Below are 26257 nucleotides of genomic sequence, written 5' to 3'. Positions count from 1 at the left end.
AATGCTCTTTCGCTTTCAGCTTTTAGTAACCACCGCTTGTTATTTTTTTCAGCTCTACACAAATGGATTTCCTGTTTCACCTAGAGATGTTGCTGCTCTTTGTGCTGGATCCAATGTATGCATCCAATTTCGGCATTAACAGCACCCCTGGTGGTCAAAAATACCTTTCAGGTAACTTGAATTATAGCCGGACTTGGTTGATCGCTCATTACCAAAACCTTTCCTCTTTTGTAGGACAAAAAAACATATGCAGTGGAAATTGCATTTGGGAGATTGTCAGAGAGAAAATCATCTTGACTCACAGCTGTGAACTCCAAAGTGCTTTCTCTCAGCTGCTGTGTAACAGACAGAAAGAATGCAGACCTGAATGGGCTTCTTGTTTCTGCCTCATTCACACACAGCCTTTTGGGGATCCTTGACAACCGCATGCATTCTGGATGCGGAGCTGGAGTGGGAAAATGCAACTCCGCAAGCAAGCATCAATCCTAATTTTATCCATGTCGTCCTCCTGCCTCTGTGCATTCACAAGCTTTGAAAATACAGTGAAAAGAAAAAGCCGAAGCATATGCTGTGGAATCTGACATGGGTTGTAAAGTGCTGGTTTATGTTGAGTCACTTTTTCCTTTTTTAGTCTTTAAAAAATAAAGATACAAAGTAGAGCATATAAATTATAACTCTTCTGCCTTGGTGTATGTTGGTGTATGGAATATGCTCAGCTGCATGGCAAGGTATTGAACATATAAAAGGTAAAGCATTTAAGCTAAAATGCCATAATTGCATAGTCTCTAGAACATTAGACTTAGACAGACTTTAATGATCCACAAGGGAAAGTACTTGGTCACAGTAGCTTAGCTGCACATAAAAGTAACACTATTAAAACCAAGTAAAGGGAAAGATAAAATAAGATTAGATTAAAATAAAATAAAATAAACAATGATTTGAATACTGCAAAAATTTAAATATTTTTTAAATGAGTCCATGAACTGTTCATTTTGTTATGTGTGAGTTTATAGCTGCTAGTACACAGGTTCATTCAGCTAGCATAACCAGAATGTATGAATCTTTAATACTTCTAGTTACAGGAATCACAGGCAGCAAGTAACTAAACACATTTGTAACAGATTTTTTTTTTTCTATTCTGCTTCAATGCATTTTGTGACTACACTGTTTGAGTCATAAGTTCATATATAATATAATATTCCTCTAGGTTTTAATTCTTCTCTCTCGCTCTCTCTCTCTCTCTCTCGCTCTCTCTCTCTATCTCTCTCTCTCTCTCTCTCTCTCTCTCTCTATATATATATATATATATATATATATATATACAGTATATATACAGTATATATATATATATATATATATAAAAGGAAAGGTAGCATAAGCCCACTGCTATATTGAGATCTAATGCATATCCCATTCCATGAGCAGCACAGCAGTTCCAGTAGGGCCTCAGCCAAACTGAGCACAATGCTGCCATTGAACTAGTCACAGAGGTTACCTTTATATCCCGTCAAGAGTGACAGTTAACGCCACGCCACCTGGCTTCCACTTAAAGTTACAGGCTATATACATACATACCACGTGTGTAGCATAAAATAGTTGTCACAAAAACACACAACTTGTATCTATATTCTGGAGGTATTGCTATTGCCTTCAATTTTATTGAGTTGTGAAGTTGTGAAGAAACAAAAACGTGTACGACAGTTTTACAGAGGTTCGTAAAAACACCTGTCTGACATTGTCTTGAGCTGTCTGATGAAAGGAGCAGCTGGTTATTCGAAGAGAGGACCCTTGCGCGATGCCACTAAAAACTGCATTTTTACTCGGAGGTTGGGAAATACATGCATGCAGGCCATCTATTGGCAAAACCAACCCTTGAAATGCGGAAGACACATCTGCGGTAAGTTACATTTCTTCTGTGGTGTCGGTTCATTTTATAGTTAGATCCACATATATTTGGAAACTGACACAAATTTTGTTATTTTGGCTTCATGCCAAAACGTGTCATATAAACAATGTGGGCTTAAAGTGTAGACTCTAAGCTGTAATTTGAGGGTATTTATATCCAAACTGGAGGAAGGGTTTAGAACTCTGTAGCTGCTCAGAAGAATACAGTATGTAGCTGCCTCTTTTTCAAGGGACCAAAAGTACAGTTGACCATACATGGGCTGTATGGGCTATTCCCTTGTCAATCCTTCATCATTTAAGCAGGTAAAAGGTCTGGAGTTGATTCCAAGTGTGGTATTTGCATTTGAAAGCTGTTGCTGTAAACCCACAATATGCAGTTAAGGAGATCCTGGTTTGCTTTTGCAGTACCCAAAATATACTGCAAAAGCAACCCAGGAGTTGTTTAAGGCTAATAAGTTGAATATTCTGCAATGTCTGCGTCAGTCACCAGATCTCAAATCAAACCCAGCACTGGTGATGTCCATGGGTTCCACACTTTGTTGTTTTTGTTTAAAAATGGTTGTAAAATGGTTGTAAAATGGTCCTTAATGTTTCATAGGATATTTTTGTTTAACCACTTGAATTAGACCTGAAAGTCTTCTCTTCCATTTCATCTCATTTGTTTCACATCAAATCCAGCGTGGTGGCATGTAGAGCCCAAATCATTAAGAATGTGTCACTGTCCAAATATTTCTGGGCCTAACTGTGTATGTTTACATATGTTTTCAGTCGTTCATACATGAATTATGAGACACTGCAAGACTTTAAATGGCATTTGGTAGAAAACATTAATGAAACTGCAATTTCACACAGCATGCCGTTGGAAACATGTGAACGCTCGTCATAAAGACACCATGAAATGCAATTACATATTCACATTACCTGAGTCACATTAGTAAAACCTATCAAAGCACGTCAGGAATAATCCTAAATTATTCCTGTTTCCTAGTCTAGTGCAGATCTATCAAAATACGGGTTAAACTGTAATTTACTGAGCCCTGTGTCTGAAATCTTATGAACAGAAATATCCTTTCTTTTAAAAACCGCATACAGACGCAACAAACATCATTTTCACTGTACTTTATCCCTGATAATCCAAACACGATGTACTAACATAATCCTACATGATAATCGTTTAGGGTCAGGCTCAATATCTATGCTCATGTCATTTTAAGTGAAATATACAGGATAGCACAAAGGGATGGTTTGGTTTCTCTGAAGCAGAGTGTGAAGTGCTTATTCTAAATCAGTGTGTTACTTGGTCAGCAGCAAAAGCTACAAGGCCCAATATAAATAATTCAGTTTAAGTGTATGTATACTTGTACCTTGCCATCTGACAGTCTTGTCCGATAAGGAACTAAAGAATATCAATCTCTGCAAAGTCATCAAACTCAATTACTTAAAATATAGTCATCAAGTGTTGTATGGCATTGCTGTTTTCATACAATAATTAGAAACCAAACATGCTCACACACACCAATGTAATCTAACTGAAGCAGCAGTAGCCCTGAAACACCTGTGTTCTCTGTGTTAAAAATTAATGTTTTTACCAACGGAGTCTGGTGGCTTTAAAGACTGATGTAACAGTTTCATATCTTGTTGGAAAGGCTGTTTAATGGCAAGGTAAATAATGTAATCTAAATATAGGTTTCATTTAAACTGTGACTGATTGATACGCTTTGCCGTTGAACCCTTCCGCGTCAGTTCATTGCTTGGCTTCTGTGCCAGCACTCATGTCTGCTTCTCCAAACTCAAAACACCGTCTACTGGGACAGACAGTGATTTTTAATACCTCCAAAGAAACCAAATTATCCCGTTAAGCACTAGGTTGTCCTGTGAAAACAGTAGGTAATAAATACTTGTCTTTGTCCAGCAGCTCGTCATTGTTACAATGAGGCACACCGTTGGTGGGTATAAATATTACTGTATGGCCCCAATGTTCCTGTTACCAGTAAAACATTCTGTGCATTTTATGGCAGTGATGTGCACTGGTTTTGGTCTGTGCAATAATGGCTTCTCCTGACACAGTGAGGGAGCGTTTTATACAGCAAAATGTTGAAGGCTTAATCAATTAAATAATTTATCCTCAAGCAAACTGATGGACTTGTTGATGAGTGTCTTTTCATTTTCGACAAATCTGTACCCGAACAGCTTCATGGTGGGTCCACACACTCTCTGCACTACTTGAGCCAGTGTAAAGGGAATACTGAATCTCCATTTCTCAGCCTGCTCCGATGAGTTCTTCTGGGTGGAGTAAATGCCGCTGGCTTCCTGTGTGGTCTGGGTGTTCCTCAGAATCCACTCCCTCGCTTGGGAGCTAAACGGTATTCCTGTGAACCTGTACATCTCCTCTGCCTTCTGCATGGGGTAGCGAGCAATATCCTCATAGCGCACTAACATGTAGCGGCTCCTCAGCCAGCGAGGTTGGCTCAGTCCCACCTCGGCCGACATCCTGATGTGATCACAGTTTCCTTTGAGCCTCTTCACCTCCTCGTCATCTTCAGGCACCTGGCCGTCCTGCGCCCAGGCCTTCCACGTCTGATATTTTGAGGAGAAAGCCACCATGCGGGATGCTAAGATGGCTCGGGGATCTCGAACCAGCTGGATGACTCTGACATCCAAGCGGGGGTCCTCCACCAGAGGCTGCAACGTCTCCAGCTGACGCACGCGGACGGTCTTAACAGCATGGTGCTGTTTGGAAAGGCAGGATTCAGATGCAAGGGTCAAGTTCAGGGGCCCGCAGCGGCGAGTCTTACAGTGATACCTAAAACAAAATAATTGTTTCATCGATTACTATAATTCCAGATCGGTGCAAAGTCACATTATTTCAGGCGTTTTTTGATTCCCAAGTAAACATTATGCTATATTTTATGTGTAGAGAGCACGCAGAAGGATTGTATGGCCATGATGTGAAAATATCTGAGTCGAAATTACATGAAAAGCTAAAGACGCTTATTTCTGGATGTGATGTTTGGTCTGTAAACTGTCTCAAAGAATTTTCATGATCATAAAAATGAGATCTTCCGGTATAAATGACCAGACCCTACCTCTGTGCAGCTGTGAATTAAATTCTAGTTCCTTTTTCAGACTTGTTAAGCATCTAGAACATAGGTCTTTAACGCGGAGGTACTGCAAGGGGGTCACAAAAGCTTTGGTTGATTAGACATTTAATATATATATTTTTTTTTAATTCCTCCTCACAGATTTAAAGAGATCCTATTCAGTCCCCAGGTGAAATCCCGTGTTTGTATATATGTTTATGTTTATAGCAGTTGCACGGCCAGGCTACTTCTGCACATGAATATTTGAACATGTACATTATATGAATAGCTTAATACTGAATGCAAAATGACAACAATCATGTATATTAATAAATAACACTAGGTTGAGTTTAATACTGAACACATATAGTAGGTAGGGGGTCCCTACTTAATCTCTGAATCAGTTTGGGGCTCCGTGGTCTGAAAACCATTGAAGACCTCTGATCTAGATATAGAATATAGAATACCTCTCAACAACGTCTTTGTTGACAGGAGAGCAGACATGTTCTTCACAGAGCGACAGACTGGACTCTCTGCGGAATAGTGCTGGGGTGACGTGGTCCTGAGGTGGAGGAGTAATGTACTTCTCAAGAGGGGAGAAATCACACAGGAAGAGTGCTTGGAGCACGTCCCGGTAGATCCCTGCCAAGGCCGTCCCGTTGTTTGCCTCGGTGGCCGTAGTCAGCATGCGCTCGACGTGCCACAACGGCTCAAACAGATAGAACATGTTCTCCCTATGCTGGTTGAAAAATTCCCCCACGAAAGAGGAGCCCGTCCGTGTGGTGGCCATGAGCAGTATGTGCTTACGCCCGCCACTGTAGCTGTAAGAGCCTACGTCCTCCAGCTCTCCCCCTTCCTGCTCCTCAGAGAGATTCCCTTTGGTGCCAGAGAGGTTAGAGAGCAGCATTTTGAGCACCGTCAAGGATCCCTTTTGTGTTGTGTTGCTGTAATCCAGCGGCGTGTATGGAGTCTGCAGAGGAGTCTGCCTTTGGATCAGCTTGTCGGAGACCCTGATGAGATACAGATGGTTGATTAAAATCGCTTGGCAACAAACGAAACAATATGAAAACCCAAGATAGGGGTCATATTTTGAACTTCGCATTCTGATGACAACTTTACATGGAAGTTGTTACTGTGTGACTGAGTTACAACTCGACTCTGAAATAAGCAGTGGAAACTGGAAGATTCCTTATCAGTTATCCAGCGACAGGTAGACACGAATGCTGTATTACACACACAAAAAAAAAGAAAGAAAAAATATCTCACACAAAACACTACATGGATGAGAAAAAAACAACATATTTTAAACCTGGTAGTTCCAATAATAAACCTCAGTTCCAATAATACTGTTTTGTCTCGTCTATGAAGAGGCCTAAGTTCACACAACATCAGAGTTATTTAGTATCATAGATTCTCAAGGACGATTCTTCAAACTCCCACAGTAATACAGCCCATACAGTATGTGAGACAGGTTTTTGTGTGAAATATGGCAGTGATGGTAGAGTATGCCACCAGTGTAACATCATCGGTGTAGCACCTCTGTTCTGAAAATTGTTCATTCAGTAGAATCCCTATGTTTGGGGTGTAATGTAGCTGCTGTCTTGCTGCTGCTGTAACTCTTCCAGGAAAGCAACCGGTAAAATGATGAGCCATAGCTTTCGTAACATTTGCATGTACAACTCCCAGACTGACCCAGAAAGCTAGCGGGATTGCACAAGCCAAAGACACAAGACAAAAAATGGAAAGTTGCTTCATGTTCCTGAGCCAATATAACCTGGGATACGCTTTCTTTTCTCTTACATTGAGATGATGTTGCTCTCCTTTTCGATGATGACCAGGGCCACAATGCAGATGAAGACGACAGCATACTTGGTCTTCATTCTTGAGTCCTGGCTTTGTAACTGGATGTCTACAGTCTAGTCTTTCCGTTGGTCATAGCTTCTTTCTGCAACAAGAGAAGTACAAACTGTATCAGCATAGACATGACATAGATATCCGCATTTTACTTAAACAGCAGTGAAAAACATCTTATTCTTGGTTGTTAGACTGAACTAAACAACGTGCGGTTACAGTTGCACTGAGCTGAGACCTTCACTGGTTTGTACGACAGTAGCCGTTTTTTTAGCCACACTCATGTGTCTTTCAAAAGTTGCATCTGCTGAATTGCATAATTTTATCTTTATCTTACCATCAGCGTATTACTTTTGGTAAAAAAACGATCTAACAGGTACAAGCCCCAGCTGGTTGCAGGTCAAGTTATCTTTCATTTCAGTTTCCTAAAAGGGCAGATTGTCGTTGCAGAAGACAGGGCATGTCGGAGCTTGGTCTCACCAAATCAACTGAGTATCATTCCCTGGAGTTATCTTCCCACGCTTTGGGAGTATAAGATTACCTTGTTATTCAGGAATCCTGAATTGTGAAATGAAGGCAGATCAGTTAGGAGGCCGACAAACAGTGGTGTCATTGGTGTCTTCTACGAAACTCCCCGAACATTTTTGACAATGGACTTCATTAGAAATCAGTCAGTACACTGAATTCCTTCGTTTTGAATAAATCACCCACACGCTACTCTCATGATGCCGCAAGAGAAATGTAGACGTAAACGTGCACATTTGGCCCCGTCAAGAGAGCGGATCCCTTCCACAAAGCACACCGTTAAATGAAAACACACCGTTCTCAAGTAGTTCGTGGAGTGATTGTGTGCCGTGCGAGCAAATAGCACCCAATTATCTCAGCTTAATACGCCATAGCCGTCAAACTGTCAGGCTGAAGCACATGAGCTGAGAACTTTTACATATTCAAGAGTCGCTGGACCGTTTGGCAAATCTGACTATCTGCTCAAGCAGAAACGCGCATCACTCTGTTTATCACCTCACTACAAATTACATTAATGGCAGCCTTCAAAGCCTCAAAGCAGGGTCTGGTGGAGATGTTGAAACCTATATCCTCACTAAAAGCTCTTGCTGTTCCTTCAGGGATGTAAACAATTAACAGTTAAAAGGCAAGTAAGGACAACATTATAATTCATCTAGGTGCCCTTTCATTGCAATTCTAACTGAACTCACCCCCTCTCTCTTTCTGCATGTGTGTATGTGCCTGTGTGTGGTTTCCATTTAAGACCATGGCAGTCGTTTAGGGGGAGGGGGCACTCAATTCAGCTTCATCTCCACCATCCACTGAAGCAGAATAAAAACAGACTAATGAATACTTGTGCATTCCATTAAACTATAATGCGAAGAAATGAGGGAACGGTGCTTTCGCGTATTCAAAATAAAATCTGGAAAATGATTTTGTATAACAGAGAATTATTGTCATTGTCACGTTTTCACCATCATTTATACCTACATCTCAAGAGGGGACCACATCAGACATGAAGTGTAGTGGAAAGAGCTTCGTAGATTTTGCCATCATTCAGTGTTTATAGGATTTTACGCGCACGGCACGAGGATGTTTATAAAATCTTGTGCCAGTGCCCCCCTGCATGTTGTGTTTTTCACCAAGCTTTGAGTTAGGCTGTTTCCTGAAAGAAAAAGGAAAAAAAAGAAGAAAAAAGACGTGCAGTTATTCAGGTAGCGGCTGTTACAAACCTTTAGTCGGTCTCTGTGCGCAATCGAGCAAAACGTCCCCGATCCTGTGAGAAATACCGTTTCCTCCTCGGTGCATCTTATAGCGGCATTGTCTCGGGACAAGGACACACTGCCTCATTGTATCCTCGGACGCGGGCTCCTCTTCTCCGGCAGATGCAGCGCGGAAACGGAGACGCGTTGCGGAAACATTGATGTTAAGAGGGGCGCACGATGAGCCGGAATAATGTCTGCTTTTTATATTTCGATTGACTATTGAGTTATAGAAAAAAAAAAAAAAAAAGCTTTTCCTTGATACCACAATTCTCTGCAGATATAATCACTTGTATTTCCTTGTCAAAAGATTATGGTTACTCTTTTTAGTTTTTTTGTTTGTTTGTTGGTAAAAAAAAAATATCTTCGCTTCAAAACTTTCTCCCCAACTTTTCTCATGTGCCGGATCCCACTCCACGAGAGAGTGGCTACTGCAGCCACGCTTCACGTCACCACTCTCCCTCTGTGGGACATCCTGTGGGTTAGGCTAGGTCACGTGATTCCAAACAACCTGCAATTTTAAAGAGTGCCCCATAAAGAGGAAATGCCTGGTCCACGCCTCCCTCTCCATCAGCCAGCAGCATTGTTTAATTGCAAATTTTGAAGTTTCAGCCGAAATGTCTGTGAACTTTTGAAAAATCTTACCTCAACATTTTGGAAACAGCTTCAGAGCAACTGTACTGCACCTCAATGACCGTATAAAACAAGAGTAACTTTACTGTTTGTCTTAAAATTTGGGGAATAGTTTGAGTTACAAATCAACAAAACAGGAAACATGAAGCAAAGCAAAAACCGTGGTTGTTGATCCAGTCACCTTTCCGGCTGTAAATGAGGAGTCTAAAGTGTCCTGACATTTCTCTCTGGATGGATTATTGTGTGAGTTTAAGACAACAGTTTAAGAAGACATCATGTTTAGGGCAGTTGTGACTTTCACACTGAAGACTGGATTTAAAAATCCTTGTTCATCATAGTTAGTTATTCAACATACCAAGGACCAAGACGCAGCGTGCAAATGCAAAAAACAGTTTGCTTTTATAAAGACTTCCATATGAGGTTATAGATCCAGTCACCTTTTTAAAGCTTAAGCCCCCACAACTGAACTAGACAACACCGTGGAACAACCCAACAACACACAGCTGGGGTGTAGTGGTGTGTGTTACATGTTTTGTGCTTTGCAGATGCGTGTGTTTGGTGTGTGAGATGTTTCCTGGCCTATTATTTGAAGTGTTTCCTTGCAACTTCTTTACTGTACAGCTGTCTATCCATGTATGCATATACAGGCATATATAGTTTCTCCAATTACAGCAGCTGCACTGAATGAGAATTGGATACACTTCAGGGATGTGGTAGAAAGAGGGAGAGGGCTATCTTGCATGTTATCGTCAACAAATGCCTGCCGTGAAAGAGGTTGTAAAGATATAAATAGATATTCTTTTCTTTGTGGTACTGGAAAAAGTTTCTGGGTCTGTCATAGACCAATAAATGTGGCTCCAAATGCTTATTTCATTCATTTAAATGCATGAGAAATGTCAACTATTTTAAAAGCATTCACAATTTCACCACCAAGTTTTTACCACTTGGGGGCAGCAGTGTTAAAGAATGTGGAAGCCTGGGCAGCTAGATGACAGTCTCAGCTCCTGTAGGATATGACAGCATCAGTAACCGGACAAGTTGACCTGAAAAGTTTTATTCACAATTTGATTTAATGTAATTAATGTATCACAATATGAAATCGATTCCGGTTAATGATAGACGAGTGTCATCATCATTGAATTTGTTTAAATTCTTCTAGGGACACTTGCACACAGTTTTTGAAGGAACTCGGCCAAACATCTTGGAGAACTAACTACAGATCTTCTGTGGATGTCTCCTCAGATCCTTCTGTCTCTTCATGTAATCCCAGACACACTCGATGATGTTGAGATCAGGGCTCTGTGGGGGCCATGCCATCACTTCCAGGACTTCTTTACGTTGAAGACGGTTCTTACTGACTTTGGCTGTATGTTTGGGGTCTTTGTCATGCTGCAGAATAAATTTGGGGCCAATCCTTCACCTCCCTGATGGTACTGCATGGTGGATAAGTATCTACCTGTATTTCTCAGCACTTAGGACACCGTTAATCTTGACCAAATCCCCAACTCCATTCTTCACTGTTTCCTGCAGACGCTCATTATTGTAGCGCTCTCCAGCCCTTTGGTGAACAGATTTTGACTTATCAGTCCAGAGCACCTGATTATTTTTTTCCTACCAATGTAACAACAGTCCTGATATCTCAAGGATAAGATTTGTTAAAATCTCACCATCAGTTAATGATCATTGCAGTCCACAATGATACTTGTAGAATTTCCGTGTTGTAACTTTTAGGATTTTACATGATTCATAGCTGTGTATTTACTCTGCTAGTGGTCTATGAGGTTCACAAAAATAAAAGACTGTTAATACTATACTCTGCATGGACAGATTAGAGGCGTGACCTAGTTTTAGAGTTTACCAGGACTAAATGCAAACCTCTGCTCTTGGCAAACCATACTTGATATTATCAATAATGATCTAAAATGGGGAAACTGAATTGGGTATCTTGTCAACAGGAGTTCTGGCAGACAAATAGATACTGTAGTACTGTATAATGATACTGAATAATACAAAGTTTTCCTTTCTACTTTTGGTAAATTTTATTTACCAATGCCGTTTTTCAGCTATTGCCACTCCAAAAACACTACCTCAACTGTTAACTTCACCAACACCGTTCGAGACATTGCATCGTGAAGTACAGTATGTTATCACAAGGTTGTTGTTTTTTTTCAGGGAATGGAGATACATGATTACACGTGAAAAATTTGTGTTTTATCTGGTGAGATTCTTGTAATCCAAAATGTTCTTCGTGTCTTAGTGATCAACTGTCTACATGTCTACATGTTCGGTTGACATTTTCATGGGCCCTCACGTTTCAGAGAGACACGTACGGGACTGCAGCCAAACCGATTCTACACGCAGCTCCCTCTGTCAACATCGACTCTTGATGAGAAGCCAGAAACGTGCTCTTAATAGCTTCGGACACATGATGTAGTGATAGCAAAGAAAAACACTTTCTCAGTAGTGATTCCATACAGTTGAAGAGAAAAAAATTAAATGTTTCTGCTTTGATTTTTTTAAGTTTATATTTACATTTTCTATGAACAGGTTATTTTTTTCACTGATTTAAGTAGACTCAATTGCAATGCCTCTCATGTATCTGCAATCAATTAGCAATGGTTAATCTGGTTGATGCCGAAGCCTCAGTGATGTGTTTGGATACCACAGAATGATGCTTTCCTTGCAGATGTTTTATGACAGAACAGAGCTTCAAACGTGTTACATTGTCTAAGTCTTATCATTTGCTGCTGAAATAAGCACCATGACTTCAGTGGTCCGCCTGGAAAGGCCCAGCATGTGTCAGCGGAGGTTAGAAAGTAGAAACGCTGCAGGATGCACTGAAACTCATTTGGGCACAGGTTTAGCCTTGTCCCGTGATCAAAAAAGCAGCCATACGCTCATAAGATAAGCATCGAGCTAAAATTTCCCTGTGGGTGACCTAATGGTTGTGACACCAGAGGGAACAAAGAGGTCAGCGTGTGTGGCTGTGATTGAAGGCACGGGATTAGAAACTAAGGAGATGACTACAGATGAGCAGTGAGCTTTTATCCATATGATTTTCTATGGCGATCTTTAGAACGCATAATCTTCAGCTGCAGGTTTTATTGTGGAAAATGTGTGTTTTTGCGAATAATCTGAAGACATTTTAAACTATGGATAAAAAATAATAATAACAATAATACGTCACCTGTTTGTGACCCCACGTTATGTTATGCGCACTCCTTCTTGCACCTGTTTATGAGTGCACTGTGCTAATTGTGGTTTACATTTATGTCTGATGGATGTCTGTGTTACAACAGACAGGCTATGTGCATTACAAGATGAGGAGAGATTAGAGAACAGTGGGTTAATCTTTAGGTCTGCCATCTGCCGGCACCATGAGAATTAAACCTGAAGGCACGACCTTAACCAGCAACATGCAGAAGTTACATGGCAGGTGATGTTTTCCAGGGAACGTATGTGCTGTGAGGCCTCTGAAAAAAAACATCCTGCACATTTAGCCTTAAACTGCATCCAATTATCAATGTGCATTTAAATGCTGTGGTGTCAAGTGTGCAGGGAACTTGACTGCAGCCAAAGGTCACAGATCTTATTTCATACATGAAAATTAAGGTCGCTGGCTTTCGCTCTCTGTGCGTCATTCTTTCCCTGCGTGAAACTCATGCATCAGTAAGCAGACTATCTACTACTGTACATCGTATGAGCGCCACTCAGATTAGAGTAGATTTAATATCTGCATGAGAATGGATGTTAAAAAGGTTTATTCATGTGTATAAATCCTCTTGCGTGCGAAGTGTTTTAAGGATGCGCGCACAGGAAGCGCGCTGTCCCCTGTTTTTGTGTTCTTTTTTCTTTTTTTTCAGGGGAATGGCAGAATTTCACAGCTGTAATAGTTTTATTTTTAGAGTCCCACAACGGTAACACACATTTTAGTAGCTATGAGTAAAGTATAAATACGTAAAGTGACAGTTTGAATTCAATGTTAAAGAGAGAAGAAATTTAATTATTTTAAGCCGTACTGACCTAGCAGTTTGATTTCTTTTTTTTTTTAAAGTTAAAATATAAATAATAAATAAATGAAAGATTTTAAATATGGCAAAAATTACTAACCTTTAAAATAAAGTTTAACTTATTGATGATTTGAGTTTTCTAGGGCGATGATCTTTGACAAACGGAGGACCACTGGGTCAGTATTATATAACATTTGTTGACAAGATTCTACCTCTTGGCGACAAACAAGATTATCAAAGAAGAAGATTAGCCAGCTTCAGTGCCTAAAATACTGTTTAAAAAGTCCCAGAAAGACATTAAGTTAATCAGTGGGGTTTTAATTAAAGAGAGATACACACAGAACATGATACAGAAGAAAATAAATCATTTTTATTTAGATACAAATCAACAAATTTAAACACATTACATGAGTTTACATCATTCACTTCATCTTTTCTGCCATAGCGTCCATAAAGAAACTATAATCTCATCAGATTATAGTCTACTCTCATCTACATCATCCTCTTTTATTCAACTAATTGAGTAACTAGAGGAGTTTTTTTCTTTTTCCTAATGCAACAGATGGTCATGTCGTGCATAGCAGATGGTAAACGGTATGGAACCACTGACCAGTATTATAATGCAGCTTCTACATCATATCATTCACCTACTTTATCAAGATCTTAAATAGAGGAGGGGGCACATTTTCTAAAGATCCCCATTCTCTACTGTGTTACTCTGAATTTGTACTTATTTAACAGTTGTTTGATTAGAGATTTAGACATCCTGAGGTTTTCCATGTGGTAGGTTTAAATGGACCTAATGGTGCGAATACGACACTTGTATCAGGCTGCAAATAGGTTTCAACACAGACATTCGTGAATAAAGATACTCATCAGAAATAAAAGATATACCTCTCCACCAAAGTTTCAGTAAATCCTTGTTTTTCTCGGAAAGAGCCACTCTGTCCTGTGGACTGTTGGTTGATGAAGCCCAGCTGGACTGAGAGGGCCCCGGAGTGACTCTTAAGAAGGGTCATTGGATTAGCATGTGAGCATCTGCTTTTAGCCGTCTCCAGTCGCAGGCGGACACCTTGAGAGGTGCATCTCATGTGCGGGGCTGTGGACGGAGCCGTCTTCATGGTGCGATTTCACCAATTCATTCTCTAGGATGAAGAATGTAAAGATCTTGCATTTGCCGCTGCTTTTTGTGTTTGTGCACGCCAGCGTCGGTGAGTTTCTGTCGCTGATTAGTCTGCTTAGAGTTGGCTTATTGTGGTGGTGATCAGATTGGGAATGCTGCACATTTAATAGCCTCTGAGTTGGTGATTTTAAATCTGCCCTCATTCATTTTTCATTCATTGGTTTAGTCTCTCAAACAAATATCTACAATATATTTGTTTTGTTACACGGCTCATACTGATTGATTTGTTTAACTGCATGTTTTTTGTTGTTAATAGAATGAAACTAGCTAAAACAGTATTCATATGGCTGTGATTGTGCAGACAAAACCAGCAGAGATCTCAGGTCTATGTTTAGAAAATGCATCTTGACGTTGGTTGACGTAACTCACGTGTAATCCCAGTCCAAGTAGCAGGAAGCAGGGGGTGTAAGCATGCTCCATGTCATTCATTTGGCTACTATGTCCACCAAAACGTTCAAATATAATAGTAAATGATGATTAAAGGCATCCCGTTTAAAGTCAGAACCTTTCTAAACAGTTTCCTGGTTGTACTTGTGTTTCTGTCCTCAGCACTAGCGGACTTTGCTCCATATTTCTACGACAATGGGCCCTACAGCCACAACGGGAACCTGGCCCTGTTCAGCCTCTCTGAGGACACGGCTGTTGGTGAGATTGACCTCTGACATTCAGGGTGTTTAGAGCAAACCGCCAATGGGGCTGCAGAGCAAACCAATCAACAAAATGGTGTGTTTTGGTTGCCAGTATCTGGGAGTCCAGAACGTTAAATAGTCTTTGATGGATGAGCAGATGTTGCCTGGGACGTACGCGCCCGCGCTAACATGCTCATCTGCCGGTGCCACCTGTTGACGTTGATGGGGGACAGTTAGCTGGCTGTGAATGTGCTGCAGCTGTCTCTACACCTTGCATCAGACAGGATACTCATTAAACTGGGACTTTCCGTGTCTGGATTGTTCCACGGCAGTTGTTACCAAAACGACTTCATGGTGGACTGTTAGTAGCCGACTGCACCGTATATGTCCAGTCAGCAGCTGAGCATTCTTTGACTTTATTATGATGGTTTCCTCTAGGTACTCTGATCTACTGTCTCAATGGCACCGACCCTGAAGGTCAGGAGGTGAGGTACGGCCTTTCATTTGATCCTGGGTCCAAAGAGTACTTCACGGTCGACCCCATATCTGGAAACATCACATTAGTGGAAAAGCTGGACAGAGAGGTAACAAAGGCATCAATAATACAACAGTTTATGACAATTTATGGACTAATACTGAATGTACAGTAATCTTTATTGACTTTTTCCCCCTCATTTTTACTCAGAAACAAGATTCTATTGACGTTCTTGTCAGCATCACAGATGGAAAAAGCAAGGTATCAATATGTGACTACATTATTTATAATAAATGAAACTAACCTGAACATCTCCTCATTCTTCTTCTTTTCTTTTTCTCCCTTCCCTCTGTCCTCTTCTTCCACTTCCACAAACGTTCTTATATTTATCCTCCTCCTCCTCCTCATTCTTCTTCTTCTTCCCTTACTTTTTCATTTTTAGGTTGTGGAAAGAGTCACAATATTTGTAATGGACGCAAACGATGAAAAGCCAGAATTTGAAAACATGCCTGCATTCATTGATGTGGTGGAAGTGAGTTAAGTGTAGGATTTGTAAACCTTTAATTCAAATCAATGCAGTGGAAAGGCAGCATCTTACCGTGAAAAAGTGAATATACGCTGCATTGTGTCTTTTTAATCGACACTTGTGTTTTCTGTGCTGCACACGTTAGACAACCGATTCAGGAAGCAGCATCTACAAAGTCGAGGCAGTGGACAGAGACACGGGCTCAGGGGGCTCAGTCACCTTCTACCTCCAGGTATTTCACGTTGCTGTCTACCGTCCCTCACTTCTGCAATGAATAAATGCAACACTGTCGAATGTGTTGCACACGTTCGTCCTGATATTAAGGTGAATGATGTTTAGGTTTTTTCACTGTGCTACATTTGTAGCCTGAATATGCTGGTGTCGTCGTGAGTATAGGGATTATACCACAATTACATTTCTGTCAGGTATTGGAGGCTTAGAGGCCTGCTTTGGCAGAGGTTTGGCAGCGAATGTTTGTGTGCACTTTGCACTATTAGGACCAAAGAACAGCTGGCCTGGAAGTGACAGCGACGAGTGAGGCAGCACACATCTGGACACGGCAGCTTTCCACCTGCGTGCCGTGTCCTTGCCTTGACCATATGGATTCTTTACATCCAGATGGACATAGAGATAGAGCGCGTAGCTCCAGGATGTGGCCTAATTCAAGTGGCTACTGAGTGTTTTTAATGCAGCCATCTGACCACTTCTCATGATATCTCACGTGAGTGTTCGTCAAAAGGGGTTTAGAGGTTTCAGCGACAGGCTTTTATTCTCGTGACCTTATTTGTGTGACTGCTTTTAAAATGATGCCTTTGTTCTGCTCTCTGCCACAGAATCCTCAGTCCACCGTCTTTGCCATTGACAGATATAGCGGCGTCCTTCGAATAAAACCTGGGGAAACGTTGGACTACGAGAAAACGAAGACACACTTTGTCACTGTCATTGCGAAGGTACTGGGTGTATCACAGTTTATTAATTGCTTCAAGGTAACCGCATCCAGTGGAGTGTTTGACATAAACATGGTAATGTGCATTAAAAAAAAGGCATAGAGGCCAAAAAAACCCCCATTAGCATATATTGAAAATCCACACCACATTTAAAATATAAAAGAGAAATGGCAAAAATCTCTCCAAAAAACGTTTAAATAAATTAGAAAAGTTTGACAATTTTGCCTGCATTTATCTATTTTTTTTTTCCAGGATGGTGGTGGTAACTTTAATGGCAAAGAGCAGTTTCTGTCGTCCTCTGCAACCCTTACCATCAATGTGATCGACGCACAGGACACCCCTCCGTCTTTCACCGGGACGCCCTACTTTGGCTACGTCTATGAAATCTCAGTGCCAGTGAGTATACATATATTTTGTGGTGACTTCATTTCTATGGATTCTTTTAGTGGTTGCAGTCAGTTCTCTTGCATTAGTATTTGTGTAAAAAAAACAACAACAACAACAACAACAACAAAGGGGCCTCAGGTTAAGGCCCTGCTATCTCACACGACACAGCTTTAATTTGCTGGCATTTCACCGTGATGCCCTCCTTTCTTCATCGTAGCTTTATCGTCGCCACAAAATGTCACGGCGGTGGCACCTTGCACAGATTACACGCTGTGACTTTCATCCAAATGGCAACAATTAGGAGCGTGGCATTTAACGTACCCTCGAAGAACTTGATTTTGGTGGTTTGTTTTGACCGGTCATGCGACACCCACTCATATAAGGATGATTTTTGCAATATTTATCTCTTCATTTTTTGACAATGTGTTGCACTGTGTTAATCCCTTCTTTAAATATTTTGGTTTCATTGCTGATTTAACTGCAAATTAACCTTGTGATTGTCCTTCTCAAGGGGTCTGAAATATTTACTGTTGTCGCCAAGGATGGTGACGTGGGGAACCCAAATCCAGTCCATTACTCATTTGATGACGGTACAACCCTTCACTCACATGACATTAGATGATTTCAAAATAAAGGAAACGTAACTTTTACAGAAAGTTGATGTGGACAAATTTGCCTGTTGTTCTTCTCACCAGGTGATGATGGCGTTTTTAGTATCAATAAAACCAGTGGTTGTATCACCCTGACGACCCTCCCCATTTATCTGAAGAGGGAAATCTTTAACATTAAAGTCCGGGTAAGTTGCAAGTTATTTATTCTGTTTTGCTGTAAATTAGGACCCAGTTCTTTGGGACTTTCTTTTCCAAAACAAGCCCGCATCTTCAGATGATTTGAAAAGAAACCACTACACCAAAATGGTGCAAATACATTTGATAGACAGTGGATTAGAGAATCTACACAAAAAAATACATTTTTACACTAGGTAGACTAGCAGGTGTAATGGTATGAATTTGTGCAGCTAATCTGGTAAAACTGGTGGACATATTAAAACACAGGGTATATTGTGATATTGTATATCACTTTCATAAATTTTACTTCCTGCGGTTCAGGCGTCAGAGGTGAGTCCTGAAGGCACACTCATGGACTATGGTGTGACCACGGTGGTGATCCGTGTGGTGGACCTCAATAATAATCCGCCAACTTTCTACGGAGAGAACGGCCCACAAAACATGTTTGAGCTGACCATGTACGAGCATCCGCCGGAGGGGGAGATACTCCGGAGCCTGAAAATCACTGTCAACGACTCTGATCAGGTGTGTTTCTCTTCTATGTTTACCCGCGCATGTGACTCACAAATGACGAGAGAATTACGAATGTGACATTTTACAGAGCAGCTGTCACGTTTTAGCTGGCCTGGGGTAACGGCGATTATGTAACCATTTTCTGACTACTAGACATTGTTATCTAATGAGGTGCTTTCATGTCTACAAAATAACTTTAAGCCAGCCATTATCACAGAAAAAAAATCCCCTTTAAACTGTATGACTTTGAAAGCAAGCCAACACAAATTAAAAGTTGCTCCCTAACTACTTATGCAAGAGTCTTTGTATTTCCAGCCCATTGTACTGTCAGAGCCACATGGCTGATGTTCACCATTCGGTGATAATACTCTTACAACATCAGGCAGACGTTTTCTGTCCACTAATATTATGTTTCAGTCAGATATTATTCCTGCTATTGATATCCTATTGGTTCTCTTACATTACTGCAATAATAAAAGGTCACAGAGCTTTTATATTGATTGAACAGACCATATACCACATGGATTATACTCTGTGTCTGCTTCTTTGACGTAGCTTTGTGGCAAATGCAGATTACTATAAATAGGTTTGTGCATATGTAAGATTAAATAATATGGTGCTGTATTCTCTTGCAGGGTGCCAATGCTAAATTCAATCTGAGGCTGATAGGACCAGGAAGAATGCTGCGAGTCGTCCCTCAGACCGTGCTCAACGAGGCCCAGGTCACCATCTTAGTAGAAGACTCTGCCGCAATGGACTACGAGAAACACCATTTTCTAACATACAAGGTTTACCCATTACACTAATTATACCAAAGTGGATTGAACTTGATTCAAATTAAAACACAAAATCACATCTGCTCACATGGTGTAATAAAATGCCAGCAACATATCCCACACGTGTATTGCAGTTGCTCGCAGTCGAGATTGACACCCCGGAGAGATTCAGCGCCACGGCCGACATTGTGATTCACCTCCTGGACACCAACGACAACGCTCCCAAGTTCTCCTCAGATTACTACATCGCCAGGATCCCGGAAAACTCACCCGGCGGCTCCAATGTGGTGTCAGTCACGGTGAGCCGGTCTTCATCCCGTCTAAAAATACACGCCACTGCCCGCGTACGTCACTCCGAGCTAAAGAGAAACGCTGATTTGAACAAAATGCCCAAGAGGGCCATTAATTCCATAAATGTAGACTTTTTGGGCAGTGGGGGTTGGGATAATATGCAAAAAAAAAAAACATGTAGATAAAAGCTAGGCGAGGTAAGCTGCCAGATGGCTATCACTTTCATTTTGTTGTGTAACAGCAAATTCGCAGACTTTTTTTCCACCCCATCCTAATGCTCGGTAGCACATGCAGCTGCCGCTAGAAAATATGTGGTGCAGTGAAAAAATAAACGAATAAAAAACACTTTTAAGGACACGCTGACTTGATTGATTGATTGTTGGACTATCTTATCCTCTGCCCTTGTCAGTTCATATCAGTCCTGCAGAGATTCAAAGCAACGGGGAGGCTCACTAATAAATCCCACCCATGTGTGGACACCAGTAGATCAAAAGCAATTTCGGTCAGATAAAACAACGGGCAACAAGTGACCTTGGATGCACGGAGTCAGCGAACAGACATATCCCAGCAGCTACAGACAGACAAATTAGCGGACGCCCGTGACGACAGTCCTGTCACGTCAAATAAATAAATAAATAAATAAATAAATCCTTTTATAGCCGACCTCTGTTATTATGTTTGAGACGGACACAGATTCATTTAGTTCACTCAGTCTTTCATGCTCATTGGTTTTTGGCAAAACCTCATTATACTGAGGTTTCGAAAAGAAAGAGAAAAGAACAAGAAGGCAACAGTCATCTGGCTGGAACCCAAAATGACAGCACTGTTCCAAAACTCCTGAAGTGGAGCAGCATTTCAAGTCAAGAAATTTGTTTTGTACTAATTTGATTTGCGAAAGTCATGCAGCCAAATATAGCATGCTGGTCTTCTCTATAATCAGTCGTTTCTTTTTGTCTCTTTGTCTCCAGGCCGCGGACCCAGACTCAGGACCTTGGGGTGAAGTGAAGTATTCAATTTATGGATCAGGGGCTGACTTGTGAGTGTGAGAGACACAAAGAAGCAAACTCTTTCAAACACTCACACGACTTACTTACTTACATTTGGCGTGGATGGTAAAGCAGCATTATCTTAAAATCGAAATGTGTCTGGGAATGATATTGTTTTACTTTACACAGCAAAAATACATCCAAATTGTATGCTTACACCATTACAGATTCCAGCCAAACCATATTTGGATTACGTTTCTGTTGTCCCCTCCTCTGTCTGTTCATTGGTGTTTGAGCAGCGATTATGTCAGAGTAAACTCTCATCCCAGTTAAACATTTAAAAAAAAATGGTTATACAACAATATTAACAGTGGATACACTGGGTAGTTTTTAGCAGCAGAAAACAAAATCATTAAATAAAATAGGATCCAAGACAGAATGTGGTGTTTTAATTGCACACCACTGTACTATATACTATATGTGCATAAACACACACCAGAAAGCTGTGCAAAAATATGAGCAGCCTTTGTTTTTCATATCCGATCTCGGTTCTCTTTATTGCCCCTCGCCCTTTTGGGGATTTGCTGGTATTTTTTTTTCAGCTCAGTTTTTATTAGTTTCCCAACAGATATCCAACGTGCAGGAAGCAGTCTCAGGGGCCGCTGTTTCCTATTAGTGACTGCACACAGCTCGCGTTTCCTCTCTAACTGGATATTTTTTTGAATCACGCAGGAAACACAAACACTTTTTTCCAGCACCGATGTAAACAGAGGGGTGTATGCTAGCGGGTTTGTATTTAATCTCCCCGTAAACGCTGGATTTATTTGACCAAATGTTGCTCAGAAGTATTTTTGTACCCCTCCGTGCAGATTTTGAGCTCTGCAGCAATGAATTAGAGGAGATATGTGATGTCACATGGCGCAGAAGAGAAGGATTTCCAAAATAAGCAGAGGAGAGAGATTTGGAACACTTTAGCTTAGTGCATACTTGTTTAGTCAAAAACATTTTGAAACTGTGTCATCTCAGATTATTTCCCTAAAGGCTGCTTTGAACTTGAAACTCGCAATACATGACAGATATTTAATGGTTCTTCATCTGCAACAGCGCAGCATTTAATGTTTTCAATAAACTTTACAACTTTCAACTACAGTACATGTTGTGGCAGTTTACACAGGGCTGTGTAGTTGTGATCTTTTCCTGCTTGACCTCTGTTTGCATTAATCCTTTAATTGGATCAGAGGTGAAAATAGACCGGTGTTTGCTCGTGGCTACCTTGCACAGGGACAAAGTCACTGTAGGATAACCAAACAAGTCAGTGAGTGAAACGCTTTAATTCCACTTTGGCTCTCTAATTCAACCATTCAGTTCTGCAGAATCTCAGTTAAATGTAATGAGACAGTGAAGAACTACTGTACTTAAAAAAAAATTTTAATAAATTTTTCATTTTTCGGAGTGTTAGATGAGAATATTGTTATTTTGATGTCCTAATGCTAGGACATCCCTAGCCTAGCTTAGCAAAGGTGGAATCAGTGAAACAAAATGAGTCATCTTGTTTTATTTTTGTGCCCGTTTCATGGCAGTGTTTTCCAAAAAGCGAAAAGAGAATTAACGCGGCGGTGCAGCTGATGTACATGCATGAGACTCATGCAGATTAGAGGAGAAGATTTAACAGCCTGCATTATTTTCTATAGCTAGCATACAATTCGATGCACCTACTAGGCAGGCAGGATGAACCAAGCCAGCAAACGCAGCAGCGCTTGGATAAACTTTAACATCAGTAAAGCAAAGTGCAAAATTTACACATCAATACATGAGCTCAAATCAAGAAGAATGGCTTTTGTTGATGTCCCCTTCTTTGTAGAGCGTAAAATGTAACTGCAGGTTTCACAAAGGACATGTGACCATGTTGATCTTTAAGTCTCTAAAGGCAAGGGGCAGACTTTTTGAACTTTGAAGATAGCTAGACTATCTCCATATGTTTCCATTCTTATTGCTAGGCTAAGTTAATTGGCCACCTGGCTGTGCTCCGTGCAGTACGAAGCCCAAACAACCTATCTCTCTGCAAATACTCAGCTCTCTCCGAGTTGTGTGACCGCCTCAGTTTGAAGGAGACTTCTCACCGTTTGCAGGTTCCTGATCCAGTCTGAATCTGGGATCATCTACACCCAGCCGTGGGCAAGCCTAGATGCAGAGGTGAGGTCCAAGTATAACTTCTATGTGAAGGCGGAAGATGCAGAAGGGAAGTACAGCTTGGCTGAAGTCTTCGTGACGGTACTGGACCTGAATGACCATCCACCCGCTTTCAACGACAACTTCCTCGAGAAGACCATGGTGATCGGAGCACCAGTGAAAATAGAGGTACGCGCTTTCTTGGGATTAAAAACACATAATGAATTAAGCGTTTTTAACTGAATGCTCCCCCACAGGCCATAGACGATGATGCCGAAATACCCAACAACGTGATCGAGTACGCCATCATGAAAGCCGAGCCGGACAACAACATCTTTGACATTAACGCCGACACGGGGGAAATCATGCTCAAGTCCTACATCAAGTCAATGGCCATCATTCAGAACATCACCAAGCAGAGAGACTGCACCTGGTCGCTGGTGGTGCAGGCGCGGGACCGAGGCCAGCCATCCTTCAGCACTACGGCCGTGGTCAAGATTGACATCACTGAAGCTGTAAGTAACAGTACGAGAGCTTCCTGATAAATGCAGTTTTATTATCATACTATTCTGTTAATATTTATGCTTAAAAAGGTCACATCCAGCATATGTTCAAATTTTAACACAATTTAATCACAAACTTGTAGTTAAATCCTTTTTCATACTGCATACAGATATGAATTTGTTCTGTTGATCCCAAATTCAAAGAACAATTTGGGAGAGAAAATCTATATTTTAATTCTACCAACGAATCTTATATTACAATATGTATTGATTATTAAAGCTTTATGAGTTTTTACGTAAACGTTACATTACTGTACAGCAGCCTGTATCAACATGACTCATCGTATTAGCATCGCTTGTTGGTACGCTTAAAGCATTTAGCTTTGAAAATTTATACTGATAAAAAATTCTCACAAATGCAACTGTCATGTTTTCAGATCAAATCCAGATTTTTCTCATACTTCCTGGGCCTACGGAAACGTCCCGGGGCGGTGTTTGGGATTTGTTTGACCATTGTCACCTTCGCCATTTCTCTGACAATCTTCATCTCGACTCTTATATACTGGAACTCTGTGAAAAAGTCCCGTGTACAATCTCAGGGCAAGATCAGAAAGATTATAAGGAGGCCTGTGCCATAAATGAAGCTTGCCTTGAGATCATCAGCACAACCGTACTGTTGTTTTTACTCTGCGGTACCAAGAATCTGTCAGCACTTCATTTCCTAGAGGACTTTCTGGTAGAACAAGGCTGAGTCTGTAAAAGAGTACCGGGGCGCAATGTAAAGTCAACACTTGTTTTCCATGCTTTTTTCAGTGCTTTGATAGAGTCTCCACATAAACAAATCATTATGTTTGGTTTTATTTGGTTGTCATTCATATTATGGCCCATATTTCACTCTTAGATGCGGAATGGTCTCAGCTATAGGTTTCCTAGTCAACCTCTCTGATCTTGTCTTGACAGTAGAACAGCAGCTGAAGTAAAATCCTTATTTTTAGTTAGAGAAATATTTAGTTTTTATGAAATCCAATGGCAGTGTTTTGCATTTTACTTTTTATCCTTCACCAAATGGTGATTATATGCAGTACTACAGAGCATACACGGGACTATATTTAATTAAAAGTCATTTTTTGTGTAACAGACTATGACGACAGTCCCATGGATGTCAATTCTCCCTGTGCTCTTTTACAGACCCAACTCAAGGGGGGGCCTTTGGGATCATTTTTAATGCAGAATAAAAACAAGCCCTTGCAAATCCTAGGCATGCTTGCTGGTATCATTAGCTCCATGGTCATAGTCACGGTCATCATCTCCACTGCAATGTTCATGCGCAACAAAAAGTCCAACCGGATCCTGCCGAACCGCCGCGTGAGGAGAAGGCAGCGCAAGCAGCCCTGGAACTTCAAGAACCCCTTCAAGAAACCGGAAGCGTCCGGAGAGAAATTCAAAGTTGAAGAGGAGGAGGCGGCGCAGCCAGAGGTGATCGTGGAGAACGTCAACTACAACAACAATGTCAGTAATGCTGTGAGATGGCCACCGCCACCCCGTGCCCCTTCTCTGCCCCCTCAACCGCCTCCCTACATCCCAGGGGAGAGGCAGTGGGCCGTACCCACCGTCTCAGCGACCGTGGCTCCCAGACCTAAAAAGAAGCCAGTGGTAACCAGGCAGGACTCCGTGAACAAAGCTCTGGTTTCAGAGCTCAAGATGAGACTGGAGCAGAAGAGAATGCAGAACTATTAATAATAATAATGACTCCCTGCTGACAAAGCAATCTCCACACAGGGTTCATTTAGTAGCTGCAGGTCCAGCTGGCATGGAAATATCTCTTCATATTTCCATATTTTCTCGGGGCTAAGGACTTTTCATCCATCGCGAAAGGAACAGAATTTAATAAAATGGATTATTTTTGTTTTCGTAGCCAAAACTGGGCATAACCAAAAGCTCCAGAGCCGCCGCTAAATGGACCCTGATGGGGGGATTGTTGTGTAGACTGACATCACAACGCGAGGTCAAAGGTGAACTCAATCCTCATAGTGCTTTGCGTGTGCATGTATTTGCATGTGTGTGTGTGTGAATGTTTAACTGAAACACTTGACAAATCACTGTGCATCAAAAAAAAAAGAAAAAAAAGTTTTGTGTTATTTTGTAGCAGCAAAAAAAACAACCTTCTGAATCATGACACTAGTGGCTTATGCTTATTCAACCCAGATCCCTTGTCGGGATTGAAGTCGTTGAGACTTCAACAAGCGAGACTGTTTATTTGGGATGTGACCAAGCTCCTTACAAGAGATTTCGTGACACTTGAACTGACTAAAGGGATCAGGTCGGAGGGGAGGGACCTGAAGGAGTGGCGTTAGGAAGATCTATAATCCTACGGTGCAGGTGTAAAGCGCTGTTTAGAGCGGGCACAATATTCACTGGATTTGTTTACTGTGTGGTGGTTTATCTGTTAGAGTGGATGTTTTTTTTTTTTTTGTCAAGAAATGAACACATGTATGGATTTTATTATAAATAAAAGAACAATTTCTAATTTCTACAGTGGTGGAAGAATTATGTGAATTGTTTTACTATTAAATGTAGAAATACCATGCTTTGAAAACAATTACAAAATGGATTTAAGTAAAAGATGTAAGTATAGTATTATAGTGTTTGTAGATCATCAGATGAACTATAGCAACATGTTACAGTAAGTCAAGGAGAAACTGGTGTAATATCTTCATATATTCATATGTTTGTCTTATTACTTTCTCAGAACTTAGTTTCTCAGAACCAGTAATTTTTGTAGCTATATATTATGTGGCTTCCTGTGTTCATCAGCTTCAGGGAAGCCAGGTCTGATAAG

The 26257-nt window shown here is 41.0% G+C and overlaps 2 protein-coding genes across 4 annotated transcripts; one reads left to right on the top strand and one right to left on the bottom strand.

The window, feature by feature from the left end:
• Positions 1–1616: 1616 nt before the first annotated feature.
• On the bottom strand, positions 1617–9072 carry chst3a (carbohydrate (chondroitin 6) sulfotransferase 3a). Of its 2 annotated transcripts, XM_047602149.1 has the most exons (5): positions 8630–9072; positions 8331–8505; positions 6786–6930; positions 5453–5995; positions 1617–4708 (listed from the first exon to the last, which is right to left on the bottom strand). In XM_047602149.1, the coding sequence occupies exons 3-5, from the start codon at positions 6863–6865 to the stop codon at positions 4012–4014; spliced, it is 1320 nt and encodes a 439-aa protein (XP_047458105.1). In that variant the 5' UTR covers positions 6866–6930; positions 8331–8505; positions 8630–9072; the 3' UTR covers positions 1617–4011. The 2 variants fall into 2 exon arrangements, with proteins under 2 accessions (XP_047458105.1, XP_047458104.1); XM_047602148.1 differs by lacking the exon at positions 8331–8505 and having other exon boundaries at positions 8573–9071.
• A 4612-nt stretch (positions 9073–13684) lies between these two features.
• On the top strand, positions 13685–25965 carry cdhr1a (cadherin-related family member 1a). 2 transcript variants are annotated; one of them, XM_047602108.1, is made up of 17 exons: positions 13685–14456; positions 14978–15073; positions 15496–15641; positions 15743–15793; positions 15975–16064; positions 16204–16290; positions 16892–17008; positions 17258–17401; positions 17904–17982; positions 18088–18188; positions 18502–18705; positions 19329–19481; positions 19604–19768; positions 20729–20796; positions 22876–23104; positions 23173–23430; positions 23856–24675. In XM_047602108.1, exons 1-17 carry the CDS (start codon positions 14396–14398, stop codon positions 24054–24056), a joined length of 2250 nt encoding a protein of 749 aa, XP_047458064.1. In that variant the 5' UTR covers positions 13685–14395; the 3' UTR covers positions 24057–24675. The 2 variants fall into 2 exon arrangements, with proteins under 2 accessions (XP_047458064.1, XP_047458063.1); XM_047602107.1 differs by having other exon boundaries at positions 13690–14456; positions 24607–25965.
• Positions 25966–26257: the final 292 nt, after the last annotated feature.

The sequence above is a fragment of the Mugil cephalus genome, chromosome 13, assembly GCF_022458985.1.
Source record: "Mugil cephalus isolate CIBA_MC_2020 chromosome 13, CIBA_Mcephalus_1.1, whole genome shotgun sequence".
Taxonomy (NCBI): domain Eukaryota; kingdom Metazoa; phylum Chordata; class Actinopteri; order Mugiliformes; family Mugilidae; genus Mugil; species Mugil cephalus.
The sequence above is the reverse complement of the archived record's forward strand: the minus strand, read 5'-3'. Positions and strand labels throughout refer to the sequence as shown.

Bases quoted from the DNA above. Each gene is read 5' to 3' on its own strand.
- chst3a (XM_047602149.1), bottom strand. From the start codon at position 6,865: ATGAAGACCAAGTATGCTGTCGTCTTCATCTGCATTGTGGCCCTGGTC. The intron at 5,996-6,785 runs GTAAGAGAAAAG...GTATCTCATCAG, and splicing joins GAGAGCAACATCATCTCAAT to GGTCTCCGACAAGCTGATCC. The intron at 4,709-5,452 runs GTATTCTATATT...ATTTTGTTTTAG, and splicing joins AACAAAGACGTTGTTGAGAG to GTATCACTGTAAGACTCGCC.
- cdhr1a (XM_047602107.1), top strand. From the start codon at position 14,396: ATGAAGAATGTAAAGATCTTGCATTTGCCGCTGCTTTTTGTGTTTGTG. The intron at 15,074-15,495 runs GTGAGATTGACC...GGTTTCCTCTAG, and splicing joins CTCTGAGGACACGGCTGTTG to GTACTCTGATCTACTGTCTC. The intron at 16,291-16,891 runs GTATTTCACGTT...TCTCTGCCACAG, and splicing joins CAGTCACCTTCTACCTCCAG to AATCCTCAGTCCACCGTCTT.